Source organism: Etheostoma cragini, chromosome 21 (genome assembly GCF_013103735.1).
Source record: "Etheostoma cragini isolate CJK2018 chromosome 21, CSU_Ecrag_1.0, whole genome shotgun sequence".
Lineage (NCBI taxonomy): Eukaryota > Metazoa > Chordata > Actinopteri > Perciformes > Percidae > Etheostoma > Etheostoma cragini.
This window is the reverse complement of record NC_048427.1, coordinates 8,667,608-8,682,298: the sequence shown is the minus strand read 5'-3', so window position 1 is coordinate 8,682,298 and position 14,691 is coordinate 8,667,608. Positions and strand designations below refer to the sequence as shown.

The window sequence follows — 14,691 nt, the reverse complement described above, 5'->3', positions numbered from 1 at the left end:
TGTCTGCATTTGTTTTGTTTCTCTCATTTATTCAGTTTTTTTTTTTCTTTACCCTGTCAACTGTCTATATATTCCAGACAGTACTGCAAGTTCAGCTTAAAAGGAACAAAAGCTTTTTATTAAGTAAAGTTTCTTGATGAGCGACCTTTAACGGGCCCCACTGGGCAGGCTTCTTAATTATGAAATTGTTAGTAATTTTTTAATGCTCCGGAGATACCTCCTTTTTCTCATTTTGTCTGAACTTGTGAAACTCATTATTTAACATCCACTGTTGTATTTTTGGACTAGCCAAAAAAAAACACATCTTTGGTTAGTAAAGCTCGAAGCTGTAAAGTGACTGATATGAGACTATCAGTCGTTTGTCATATCTTTCAGTATTCACGGCTCTGCGTGATTCAGAAAGAACGCAAGCACCTCTTGAGATGTTTGCAAAGAAAATCATGATCAATCATTAATCCTCTCTTACGTAGTTTTGTCTGCCAACTTCCATCACAGCACATGAAGGATTATTAATATTAAAGTCCCAGCCATGCCCTCCTGAAGAAATAGTGTATTTTTTCCGGTTTTCATCCAGGTCTGAATTCTTGAAATACACCCAGAGAGGGAACGGCAGTCTAATTTTATGCTATTGATTAATGCTTTTGTCTTCCACCACCGGAAAATATAAGTAATGGCTACCACAGTCTTACTGCTACACACTCATGCTGTGTGACCTGTGGGGGCAATAGGACTGTTTGCTAAATAACACAAAAAAAATCAGCCTGTATGTTTAGATGATTATCAAACAGTAATAGAGCACTCACAAACACTCAGCATGGATAATCACTCAGCGTATATGCATAAACACCTTGTGACGCCCTGCAGAGCCGGCTCTCTCTCCCTCTTCAGAATTGTATTCACATTTCACCTAATTTTGACAAGAAGACATGATGCCTGATACATTTTTCTCCAGTCTCTCGTTTTTCTATGTGATTAAACAAGCCAACCATTGAGCCAGAGAGATCAGGTCATGTAAAGGATTTCTGACAAACGTTTTAATTGTTGATTTTCTGATCTTTTTATGGGAGCGTTAAGCTTATTTCAGGTTATGAGTAAGTGTTTTAATGTTACTTTTCAAGAGTGATGTCTCAGTGGAACTAAAACCTTAAGGAAAAAGGGGAATGTTTTTAGCCTTGAACTGAAGATCAGTTCACTTATTATGGAGAGTAGTACTCAGTCTGTGAAAACAGTTGTACAATGTCTTTCTTGGCTCTGGAGCAGCATTGTCAAGTCAAAAAAATAGCCCCTGAATGTCATCCAGGTTTTATTAGTGTGGGCATGGAGAGCACAAAGTTGTCATGATTGTGGGTTTTCAGTTGAAGTATTCCATATACGGTATTATTTTGTAGTCTCTCTGTTCTCCCATGTGTTGTCTTGTTTTATTTCATGTCTTTTGGTTTTCCCATCTTTGAGATTGTGTGCCCCGCCCTCATGTCTTTTACCTGCTCCCCAGCCCTTGTGTCACCTGTCCCTTGTTCACCCTCGTTTACTTGTGAATTTATTATCTGTGCTTTCTGTGTCTGCTGTTGGTTTGTTGTCATCCGCCGTGAGTGTTGTGTGTGAATTCCTTCCAGTGTAAGCTATATTTTGTGTTTTTGTTTCCTCGTTCCTTCAGTGTTCCTTGGGTTTTCTTTAATTTGGACACCAGCTTCCGTGTTTTGTAAGTTCTCTTTGTGTTATCATTAAATTGTTTTTATTTCTAACTGCTGCGCCCTCATCACAAATCTGCACTTGGGTCCAAGCCAGATTACTGACATTCTTGATCTTGAAAAATAGCAATTACACACAAAAAAAATCTCATGGTCTTCATCAGTTTGCTTAGTTGTCATAGAGACAGTAAGAGTGGAACTTTGATACGTAACATTGTGTGGTCGTACATGGAGACTGTGGGTGTGGTTGAAAGCTCCTTGAAAAGCCAGTAATTGGACCTTGAGTTAAGATACTTTTAAAAAAATATGTGACATTACAAGATTATAATTTAGATTTGTATTAATTTAGACTAGATTTGAGGTTTAGTTTATCCTGTTCTATGATAAAAGGTATAACAAAGTAGTAGTATTTTCTACAATGTGATTATTATATGTTAAACTGAGGCACTTAATGTGAAATGTGACCAAAGTAGATTAAACAGCAGGCGCACAGAGCTCAAGAGGACAAGTGCTTAATTGAACTAGTTTGATTTGATAGTTTGATTGAACTCTGTGGTGAAAAGAATGCATTTTAGCTGGACACAAATCATGGATTCATGTAACCGGTGTACACTGTACTTGTTGACCTGCACACTCCTCTGCTTGAATACCAAACAATAGTCTGAAACGTAGCGTAGAGGAATGAGTGATGCTGGTAATGCCGGTCACATCAAGACGCAAACCGTCTTTGCAAAATGTGCTGGTCCGCAGTGCGACAACAGGTTTTGATTTTCAGTAACACAGCACGCACTGTGAATTTTTTAGGGTTGAATGAAATCTCTGATGTTGACATTGATGAAAACAACCTTCTTTTAATATTCACTAAACTGCTAATGAATTGTGTTTACTGAAAGGGTTGTCATCAGCAAGAGTGATCAGGCTAAAGTTCACTCTAATCTAAGGTTCTGTCTAATCACGTTACTCAAGTCTTAATTAAATCAAGTGTTTTTGATTTAGACCGAGACAAGTAACAGAACGCAAGGCTGGATTTCAGTGACAAATTCTATGTGATGTTCTTGCATGTTTCTGATTCAGTTAGCACAGAGGGAGAGCGCTGCCAGTGAGCAGTTTTGCCTGAAATCAGCAGTAATCCTGCAGGAGTCCTTCAAATTAATGATGGGGACATCTGTGCATATCCTCTCCACATTAAACCTTCCCAGCTCCTATTGTGATTGTATATGCTGTCTAAGCAGGATGTTTCTGTGTGCAGCCCTGATCCTGAGGTTTAAAAGCCAGAGAACACATGAACATCTGATCCATATATCTTGTTTATTTTGTCCAGCTGCATCCGCATGTCACCTGCTGGATTGGTGGGCTCGAAGGCCGTATAGCCAGAAGAAAATATGAGTATTTTAAATAAAAAATAAATTATAATATGTAAGTTTATACCAAACATAAGTAGCAAACACACTGTTACTACAAAGCTGTTAATAAACTAAAACAGTGATTTTGAACCAGGACTATAATACCCTATGACATGGGTTTGTTTTCTATTGTACGGTAGAAATGAAAGTTTATCACAATGCAGTGGAAATCAGGTCGCCACCATCGACCCCCTAAAGCCCTCTCAGCAATGGCTGAGGTGTTGGGGTGTAATGGAGTTCCTCATAGCTACGTCTTGCATTATAAATAAGGGAATGGATAGAGAGGGTCTTAAGTGGATGGATAGACAAACAAAATGCACTACAAATTCCAATTATTTTTTTAGTTACATAATGTAACAACTGAGCTTTTTTTTTTTTTTTTAAACCACTCTCTAGAACATGAGTAATGCATCTTCTACAGTATGTATCTCTATGGCCTGATAACATTCAAAATGCCTATATTGGAAATATTTCCATGAATATGGTAGTCAAGCCGACATGCTTTTCATTCTTTTTTTTCGTCACAAATGTTTTTGCCTTAGTAAAGGAAGCTATTGCTAGCTGGGGAAGAGTTTTGGCAAACGTGAAAAACAATTTTGTTTGGTTTTTCATGGTTTTGTGCTTTTGTCATGGCCTAACTCTTTCTATTCCCTTAAGAACAATGTTCTGTCAAGTTTTATGTGAAGCGAACAGACAAAGATCAGAGGAAAAGAGAGGTTTCTTAAAACAAAGATAACTTATAAGCTGATTATACCTTCCAGCTTAATTGTACTGGACAAAATGAACTGTTGGCATAAACTAAGACATGTATAATTAACAGAGAGGATGAGCTATGGTTACTGGCATAGACTATATGATGTGAATTAGGAAGAATTATGTTGGACATTTTAAACACCCCCTTTCGTCCACTCCAAATTTGTGTTACTGTAGCTGTATTGTGATGAATGTTTGTGTAAAAACTGTATTGTGATGGCCTATTGTTTGATAAAAATCTGAAAATTGTAAATTAAATAAAACAAATATGGTGAATGGTGGACACAAAACAGCAACTCTGTAATTAAATGAAAGTTTACATCCCGTTTTTAGAACATAGAAGATGTAAAGATGGTAGATAGTCTTATACAAAAGATATATATTAAAGTTAGTACTCCTGTGTGCATCTTCATCCAGACTAGCTCTTTCTTGGACTGCTCAGTTACACATGCAGTGCACTAAAGTAGCTGAGAGACAGACTGAGCGTCCCCTGGGAATGAGAGTGGAGATGCATCTAGGCCATTGATTTTCAATGTACCCTTGGTCTTCTAATGGGCTGCATGAGCAGAAGAAACCAGACCAGGGTGACTGGAGCACAGACCTACTGACACTCATTTAGTCCAGCATGCTTTCTCCTAAACATGACTATGAGCACTTAAAACTCAGCACTCTACTTAGACTCTACATCCTTCTGTCACTCCACTGTCTATTTATATATGTTACTACTCCACTAATCTATCACAGCACTTACTCATATGCTTACTCACACAAACATACACACGCCTGTACATGTTTAGTAGGAAAACCAACACCACTTGGACTAAAAACCCAGTTTCCCTGCTATCTGCACTTCTATCCAAAAAGCCTCTGAAACGCTTCAACACTAAGCTGTTTTCTCCGCTCCTTCTTGTCATGGATCCAGGTGCCACTCACACAGAGATGCTCACTCAGAGCACATCTGGGGTAGTGCTTTCAAGGAGCCAACATGTAATTGGGGTCAATAAAGAGGCTCATGAATGAATGATGGACTGTTAAGGCAATCTCAACCACAGACTCCGTCCGCCAGGGATGGATGGATGCAACACGGTCTTTAAGTGCCACTGCCAGCGATGTTTGTACAGAATGTGACAGAACGAGCCGAGTGTGAGTGCAAACAAGCATCCGTGTGTGTTCAAAACTGACATGGAGGGCAGAGTTCAAGGCGGCAAACCTCAAAACGTTCCTTTCGTTGCTCACTGTTTTAAGGTGTGACACTGCAGGCTCAGCCGGTTGCTTTATCAACCGTTATCTCATACTATCATAGGCTCAGCTGTGAAACCTGTATGTTTTGAAAGCTTGTGTTTTTGTGGTGACAGTATCCTGCGAGTGCTTTTTGTGGCCTGCCAGCCATAGACAAAAACTGATGTACTGTAGAGGAGAATGGAATTTATTTGGATTGCCAGTAAAATGCACTGGTTCTTTAAGAATCCAGCGAGACAACAAAACTTCAAACTCTACTTTCTATTTTCCTGCTATGTGTGTGTTACAGCATCATGAACAAAACAGTTATAATGTGGAGAAGGTGCAAATTATTCAACATAATTATGTGACCACAATTCATTTAAACTATGCTGCTAAGAATACTCCTTTAAACCTACGATAGCACATTTCTTACCTACTTGGGGGCAGCAAAAACAAGCTATAACAACACAAACCTAACATATTATAACCTATAGTTGATATGGCAAATATATTACATGGCTGCTTATTTAGAAGCTAGAGTATACCCACATACTTGTCATCCATTTAGAAATAACCTCACACTTTGGCTCCCTTGGCTCCCTTTCCCCACATTTTATATATATTAAATCTTTTTATTGTGCAATGTGCTTTGAGGTATGCCTTTGTACTTTCATGCTTGACAAGTCATACACATTTGCACTCATAAAGTTAGAAGGTGAACAAGGACAGGGCAGTTTAATATTATTACACAACATATAATTACCTCTGATTCTAGAAATGTGATTTTTGGACATATTTATCATTAGCAAGAGACAATTAATTAAGAATGCAAAGGTCACCCCTGGTGTCTCTATATTAATCTAATTTATGACCTTGTTGAGAGTCACATTGGTAAATTGGTTATAATTGACCAGATGCTTGCGAAATTACATTCAGCACCAAGACTGAATGTCTTTTTGGTCACAGCCCATAAAGACAGATTAGAGAGAGTCATATGTGGTAACTGAACTGCTAGAGACACCAGGTTAAGGAGAGAAGGAGCATGGGATTTTCAGAGAGAATGAGAAAAGGATTGAGTGAGAAGTAGAGAAGAGACATAAAGACAGATAGAGAGCCTGACATTGAAAATGCAAGGTAAGCTATCAAGTGCAAGAGTGCTGAGATGGCAGTGCCCCAATAGTGGGACTCCTGACCTTGGCTGATGGAAACAGAGAGAGAAGAAGAGACTGGTGAGGAGTTGGCAGCCAAAAGTATACAAGACTGAATGAAATTAAAGAGAGGAAGAGAAAAAGTGAAGAGAAAAGACTAAGTTATGATAACTGTGTTATAGCACACAAGGTCAGCTGGGATCAGCATTTAAGTTCAGTTTTTTTTTTTTTCTTTCAATTGGAGACCAAAAGTCCCTCTCTACACAACTGCTGTGTCATCATAATCAACAGTGCTTGCAAATCGAGTCTAATTTGTTTTTAGTTTTATGGTCATCTGAGTGAACAATTGCCTTTTAATGACTCCACAAGGCACATTGCACATTAAAATATTGCGAAGCTTCTTACAAAGGAGAATTTGACTCATTACTTTAGTAATTTATTATGGGCAGAAATTATTTTGTTCATTTTTAAGTGTTACCCAACAGGGTTTTGATTTCAAATCCACATTATTTTCAGCACCATATACAGAGTACTGTATAGTACTGTGTGTAGTACTAAAGGGAAACTTAAATGCAAATACAAAATAAAGTAAAAAGGGTGAGTGTTGGATTGATGGATTTAGGGGAAACCTCTGAATCACCACCAACATCTATGATTTTTCTTCTTCTTCAGTTATTCAAAAACAGCCGAGCCAATCAGAGCTTTGTAGGTGGATAAAAAACAAGGACATTATATCTTGTTTCGTCAAAGCCACATGGCGAAAAGAAGCTTGTTGCACCTTAACCTACAGAAATAGCAACCGTTAAATCAGTATATGTATTTGGTCATTGTCAAAAAGTCACGCCAAAAATGACATAGGAAGGATGGATGTACCACTCGCTGCTCCAAAGTTAGGGTAAAATCTCCCAAACACAAATTTGCTAACAAGAACCATGGATGTATTAAGTGAGCTGGAACGCCGCCACTCAGATTTCCTACCAATTAATTCCAGTGTAAAAAGTTTGCTATTGACTGCCGTTAGGAAAGAACCACTTGTAAACCCAAACAAGTTTGATTTTTTGGCTTTTTTTTATTATTATTTTTTTTTAACTGTAAATGTTTTAAACCTAAAAACCTATCCTAGAGTCAAGAAAAGCTATTTTTATTTGCATGACATCCTCCCAGTGTAACATCTATGGTTATGTGAGTGGGAACATGCGTACAGGGCCAGGGAGGAAAACACGTGCACATGTGCAGTAGCAAACCAGGAAGCAAGAAAACGTGTTGGGCATATGTGCTAGGCTAGCAATTGTCATTGGAGTGAATGGGCAACACTGCTACTGATTAGTATGGGCAACCTGAATTACTTATTCCTAACTAATATTTACGCAATACATCAAGAGTTGGAGAAGGGTGACACTGGTTTGTCAACTGCTGTTTACAAGGCCAAGAATGCACTTTTGAATCTCACCTTGACTTACATTGTTCTGGCTCTTAATCCTGACTGAGCGTCACATTAAACCCAACATGAAAGACGATAAAGATGGCAGAAAGATTGAGAGAAGAATGAAGGCAAACAGAGATGTACACAGAGTTGGCAGAGGGAGGCAATTAGTTTGGTACTAAGACAGAATAACAGAAAGAAATAGAGTTTAACCTATGAGGCAGGGAGTGGGAAAGCAAGCATGTGAGGATGAAGAGGAGAGAGGCAGGAGGTTGAAAAGGCGGTGGGTGGAATAGCGAGATGAAGAATGAAGTAGACAGGGGGCAAGTGTTTGGTCACACAGCAAGTGCCTGATTAATTAAATCCACTGTTTGTTTCTGCACAATGGCTCGTTCTGGCACCTTGCCCAACACTCTCTCACTCTCACAACACTTCTTATCTTCCCTTCTCTAATCTGTTACCCACACAGGACCTCCGGCCCAAACTCTGTGATGAGTTTCTGTTCTTAATCATCTGTATTTGCGTCTATTGGTGCTCTGAAGCCACTTGCGACAAATCAGTTTTGTTAAGAGGCACGTTTTGAATGAACTTGATATTCAATTGGTACTACTTACCCGCCAAAATAAATTCAACAATCAGTTAAAGTCATTTCATTATATACTTTGTCTAAAACGTTACACTGAATAAAGCCTTTTACGGTTCTTAAATTAAACTTATGCTACTTTTTTCTATAATGCTTGTTTGAGTTGGCCTCTCTCTTCCACTGGTTCGGTTCACCTGCTGTCATGCAAAAGGCAACCACTGGCCATGTGATGTATTGGCACATATACACAGAGGAGCTGAATGCAATTATTAGCCTGGCTGTCTCTTATACATGCCTGCACATGCCTATGAATACACACACACACACACACACACCAGTAGGCATATGTACATACACAAAAAAAAATTGATTATGTAAGAAATAGCAGAAAAGCAAAGTTGAAAACTCATGGGTATTACAGCCACTGTTAGAGCATGTAAGCATGCCAAGTCGCTGTAACCCCCCTATTCAGACATTCAGTAGAAAGAGGCAGGTACCAGGGGGAGTTGTGGTTGTACTGATGTAGCTCCCAATGCACCTGTCTCCTGAGACAGACCCGGAATAGCTCACAGGGACGCTGCGAGGCAAAGAACATGTCTCCTTTAAAGGAGAACTCCGGTCAATTTCAACACATAGCTCTGTTGTTTGTAAATGTGGAGTGTGGATCCATGAGGCTGAAACCGGGCAAGTTTTAAACGTGCTTGTTGCCTCTTGTCATTACAAGTGCCTACCCATGTGAAATGATTCCTTCCGAGTGAATACAGTCAATCTGACTGCAGTAGATGTGAAAGAAATGCATTAAAGTTGTGTTAATTCAGCTCTGTTTTGTTCCAGCGTTTAGACGGCAAGAGGAGTGCTTCCGGACCGTGTACAAACTACAACACCCAAAATATGTACAAAAATGTTTTCAAAAAATATTATTTTGAAAACTAAGTGCTGTAGTACAACTAGCAGGAGACAAGTTATAATTAAGGTACGTTTTGGAGACAGCACCTTATTTAATCATTAAAAAGATGTATCTCTTTTCGGTGTGTCCTTCAATGCTGGTGGAAGCCAGATCAGGTCAGACACGGATCACCAGCCATTACCTGGATAACTCAAAGTGTTGTTTTCTACCAGAATCCAAATAATTATATTTAAAAAAACATAAACAGGCTGTTTCCCCTGTTATCTTCTAGTCATCCAGTTTCTGTCTATCGATTTTCTCATGACTGACTCTTGGCAAGAACGTGACTAAGGTTTTAGTCACGTAAACTTTTTTTTCGAAATAATGCTAATTATCTCTACAACTTTCAGTACAATTTAGCTTATTATCTAGGTAAAAGCGAATGGTTAAATACACACTAATAAATCAGTCAGTATTGCCTAATAAATCGGTAAAAAATCATTAATATATTCTGCTTTTCTGCCAGGAAGATCCCTTTGGCTGTTATGTATCCTCCCATACTCCGTTTAAATGTATTTCTTTTTAAAAGTAATCTTTCTTTCACAGTGGCACACGTTAACATAGAAATAGATTTCTATTAAATGTTTTTATGGAGAAGGTTTAGGGAAGCTTTGCTGAGAAACCACCTTCCAACTTATTAATACCAGCACACACCTGGGGGAGCTATGTCCACTATGTTCATCTATTGTATGTAAGACATGACATAATGTGTCCTGAATGGCACATGATTCACACAAGATGAATTGAATTGTTTTGTGTGTTGGAGTAAATTAGTGTTTAGGCATTCCTTAGGTGTATTTAACATCCACCACAGCTCAGTGTGTGTGTGTGTGTGTGTGTGTGTGCGTGTGTGTGTGTGTGTGTGTAAGAGAGACCCAACCGTCAATTTCAGAGGGTGTTGTTCAAACACAGTGGAGTGGCCTCACCTACTGCAAACCAACAGGCATCACCAGCATCAGAAGCTGTAGCTCTTAATCTCCAACTTGTCTAGCTGGTCTTTCTGTGCGTCTGCTGCATGGGTGGAGGTTAATGGATCGCAGCGCATTTATGCTGCTCTCTGTGTGAGAACAAGTTTTCGGGTGTTGTTGTGTAAGTGGAAATTAAATGTGAAAAGGGCCTAAAGGCTGACAAAGGGAAAAAGTCAGCTTTATATCTGGAGACTGAACAAATCGGACTGTTGAACTCCACAAACTCTCAGCTGTTTTAGTCTAATGTCATAATGCAAAATCAACACTATGAAATTAGAACAAGGAGTTAGTTAACCCCGCTGCCCCAAAGCCATATCAGCATTATGAGTGGACAAACAACTCAAAATAACAAAATCCACTTGTTTTAACGTTGGAAAACCTACCATGCTGCATGGATTTGATCATGATGTCAAATTGTAACTGTATTAAAGTAATGTCTGCAGCCAGCATTACAGTGATTATAAGTGATGATTATGCTACTGACAGCTACTTGGAGCAGGCATGTGTTGAATGACAAGTTATTTCTCCTCTCACATAGCTGACATGACACTGAAAAAGCTATTCAAAACCAACAAATGTGGAATTAACTCTGAAGGTGGTGACAGGACTGAAATTATATAAACACTCTATGAAGTTATGTGCCTGCTAATGGTGAATTAGTTTAAAAAGTGTTGTTCAGTCCTCCCATTAGATTATCCTAAAACACTTGATCTGTGGTTGCTATTGTTTTTGCCCCCACAGCCTGGATGTTGTTGAACGCCACGAGGAGTCAGCTGCTTTCCAATCTGGAGAGCCTACTACATGAACTTCATCATGGGCCGATGATGCGGCGCATCTCTCGTCACATTGGCGTGATAATCTTGCCACACAAAGGGGGTGAAACCCAAACCGAGTGGGTCCTACCTGAAGTGTCCCACATGTTGAGCTCGATCCTCTGTTTGTCGATCTCGAAGCTGGCTGTGTAATTCTCAAACACAGTGGGAACATAATTCTGAAACGAGACGTGGCTAAAATTAGATGAAAGCTCAGAGGGGTGTTGTGTACGCTGTGAAATTCAATTTAGAGATAATGTAAGGTAGACAAGAAAACATCACTTCAGTCAGCTGTAGTGGAGATGATAGTGCACTCATGAACATCAGAGGCTGAGTCTGTGCCCGTGTGTGTGCCTGTGTGTGTGTGTGTGTGTGTGTGTGTGTGTGTGTGTGTGTGGATGAGGCCAATTCTGAGCGTTGACCTATTTCAAAATTCAGACATTTTGGTAAACAAGCTTTATCCTTCATGAGTTTCAGTTGAAAACTAAACTCTACAAGTACAGAGAGTATTTTAGTCTTTCTTCTACTTCCGGGTATAAAACAGTATTTTTGTCATTATTAATACAATATTGGCCAATTAATTATATCTCCCGTTGTTGTTAACGGATTGTCTTCAATATAGCTACTGTAAGCGTAAACAAAGCCACAACACAGATTGCTCATTGAACACTAGCTATATGTTAAAATATGGAAGGTGTAAGCGTTAAATCCTTTACTGTACATGATAACTTCCTTTTTGTTGAGCCGTAAATATTTAAGATGAACTAGTCCAGCAGATTATTTTATGAATAGTTTTATCTTGATTAATATCACAATTAGATATTTAGCCTTTTTAGTCCCACGTGAAAATAATTTTACATTTAATCATTTGCATGTCAAACATAAATGATTCAGTGTATTGATTAAAGGCAGTTGTGGTAAGTATTCACAGACCAGATTGTCCCTGCACCGACCTACCGACCGGTACCTGCACCAGCCGCTGATGCGCGCGATGTGCAAAAGCACACAGAGCCCATATTTCTGAGGCATTTCTCTAGGCATTGAACGAAGCCGGAAAAATGTCTTCATTTAATCTGTTTTATACATAGGCTACTAGTGGATTGCAAAGCTCAAGCTAAATTCTATATTTCTATTAGAAAAAGACATAACCTGTCTGAAGAACTCATCTTTAGGCAGCATTCAGGTCTAATTTACTGGAAGTCAATAACAATGGAGCAAAACCGCATCAGAATAAATAAATATGAATGAATAACATATTGTGTCTCATCAGTCAGTTCCCATAATTTAGATGCCATGATGAGGTTTTGAAGTTTTCCTGGAAATATTCGGCTGGATAGAGACGTTGTCGTGCCGTATGTGTGGTTCCAGGGACTTATTTATTGTGTTTGTCTTTATGAAATAGTGTTTCTTACCTCTGGGTACGAGTCTTTGGCAAAAACGTGAAGGAGAGCCGTCTTGCCACACTGCGTATCGCCGACAACAACAATCTTACAGCGAAGTAATCCCTTATTGATCTCCATAGTGCCCCGAGTATCACTGACTGGTTCTGTTTTTTTGCCTACTTGTCATTTAGCTTCAAACTAGTTGAGTGTCGAGGAGCAGCTCTAAACGTTGATAGTATTCCTCCCAAAGGAGAAGAAGAAATTACCTTGAATCCCCAAAAACTTCAGCACGGCAGTGAGATGTAGTTTCGGCTACACTGTGCAACGCTGCGCTCCTCCGCTCCACCGGTGAAGTGAGGCACACTGTCAAACCCTGTCAAGGTGCGTCTCTAAAAAACGGTCTTCCGGTGATACCTTTCAAATTAAAAGCCCCAAAGTACGACTATACTCTACAAACCTATCTAGATGGTTACAACATGTTCTTGGGTTAAATCATGATAGAATAGAAGTAACATTTGAACACATAGCCCATTGTGGTTCCCTGTCTAGGCCTAAAATAAGCAATGGTATACTAGTATGGGTGCTCTTGTGGCCATGATAGTCAAATTGAACGTAGGCTACAGTCAAAATAAAAAAACACCAAAATGTCCTTAGAAAAAAGACTGTTATACCCTCACGCTCTAATAAACCTAGCTTGGTATATAAGCTAGAGTAGTCTAGTTCCTCACAGGGATAAATAATGTAACACGTTGTTTTTTTCTGTGCTATTATTTTGAAGCCAGTATCCTTCTACTTCCGGTAAGCCCATGGCTGTCTCTGGGTGTCTTGATGTAGTCTCAAACAGTGACAGTCATGTCATTTGTCCCCAATAATAAATATTACATATGAAATGTGGCTGTTTTCATAAACATAACAAAGATAGTCTGACTTATTTTCAATAAGTCAACCCGTTATAGAATTGTATAGCCTATTTTAGAGTGTTTATCATTATCACAACGACCCAAGTTTCAAACATTACAATAGTCTGATCATCTACTTAATGAATGCAATGACTCTCACACTTGTACTACCTGTTTAGTTTTGTTTTAAATCGAAGATACAGGTTTAACTGGCTAGGGACCCATAGCAACCTGTACCCGGCCGTTCTATGAATAACGTATACCTTCGGCCCACTTATTTAACTACATTATTCACTTTATATTTGTATTTGTATTAACTTTGCTATTTGTCATTTACAGTAAAATAAGTTAACTGGCTCACAATGCAGAGAGAGAGATAGCTGAAAAAAGTATTTTAGCTCCATCTCCTGGTCAAACGGAAGTAGGTTAGGCCTTGTCCAAGTATTTCCCATTGGTATAGGTTTACGGTTATTCTACTTATTGTAGTTATAGGCAGTTTCCTCTAGTGCATAGTATTTAATAAGGTCATCACATTAAATCTGAATCTGCAAAGTAACAAATATAGACCTTTTCATGGAATTCCATCACTAGGCAAAAGTCTGGGTCTCGGTTCCTGTCAGCTGATCATTCACTCACTCACTGACACTAAAACCAAGGAACCTTAAAGAAAGGAAATAAACTGGGAAACATTTAGGCAAGGCAAGGCAAGGCAAGGCAGCTTTATTTGTATAGCACATTTCAGCAACAGGGCAATTCAAAGTGCTTTACATAAAATCAGTTAAACAGATAAAACACAAGTACAAACAGTTAAAAATCATAAGCATCAAAAACCAATAAAACACAGGAATAGACAGTTAAAAACAAAATAGGAGTATTTAAACTTGAGACTACCTTTCACACTAAATAGTCAATGTTAGTGCTATCCTGCATGATCACCTCAGTGTCACTACCTTTCACGACTCTATTTTTAGAGACGTTACTTTTCGTCTCTGACTCTTCTTCACACTAATTAAGCCAATATAGTGCTGCCATTCATGTCTATCTCGACACGTGTAGTGTCGAGATAGACATGAATGGCATTCTAGACGAGAATGTTTATGCTTACAACTGTGAAATTAGTTAAAGTAAAAATAAGATATTACAATTGTAGTGAAGTAGAAGTATTATAACTGAAATAAAAGTAGGCCTATATAACTGAAAAACTGTGACGTGTGTGTGTGTGTGTGTGTGTGTGTGTCATTTCTCATCAGTGACTAATACATGTCACAAACCTGCAAGGGGATTGGGGAGGGTGGAGGGGACACGTTTATTTTTATAATGTGCGAATATGGGACCCAATCTTAGGTGTGACAAACCTCAGAAAATTACATTACATTTTTAATGCAAAAAAGATGATGACTTCTTTAGATGGTGACGAACTGGAGACAATACTTTATGTATCCTATTCACCACATTAGCAATTTCA

General features: G+C 38.8%; 1 protein-coding gene across 1 annotated transcript in view; it reads right to left on the bottom strand.

The window, feature by feature from the left end:
* Window positions 1-12,663, bottom strand: part of LOC117936826 (rho-related GTP-binding protein RhoN-like) — a 28,561-nt gene extending 15,898 nt beyond the window's left edge. Inside the window, exons 1-2 of the mRNA XM_034860235.1 lie at window positions 12,358-12,663; window positions 11,037-11,124 (exon numbers count right to left, since the gene is read on the bottom strand). Of these exons, the coding sequence (XP_034716126.1) occupies window positions 11,037-11,124; window positions 12,358-12,465 (196 nt within the window). The 5' untranslated portion in view covers window positions 12,466-12,663. The remainder of the gene's footprint in view (window positions 1-11,036; window positions 11,125-12,357) is intronic.
* Between the last annotated feature and the right edge of the window lie 2,028 nt (window positions 12,664-14,691).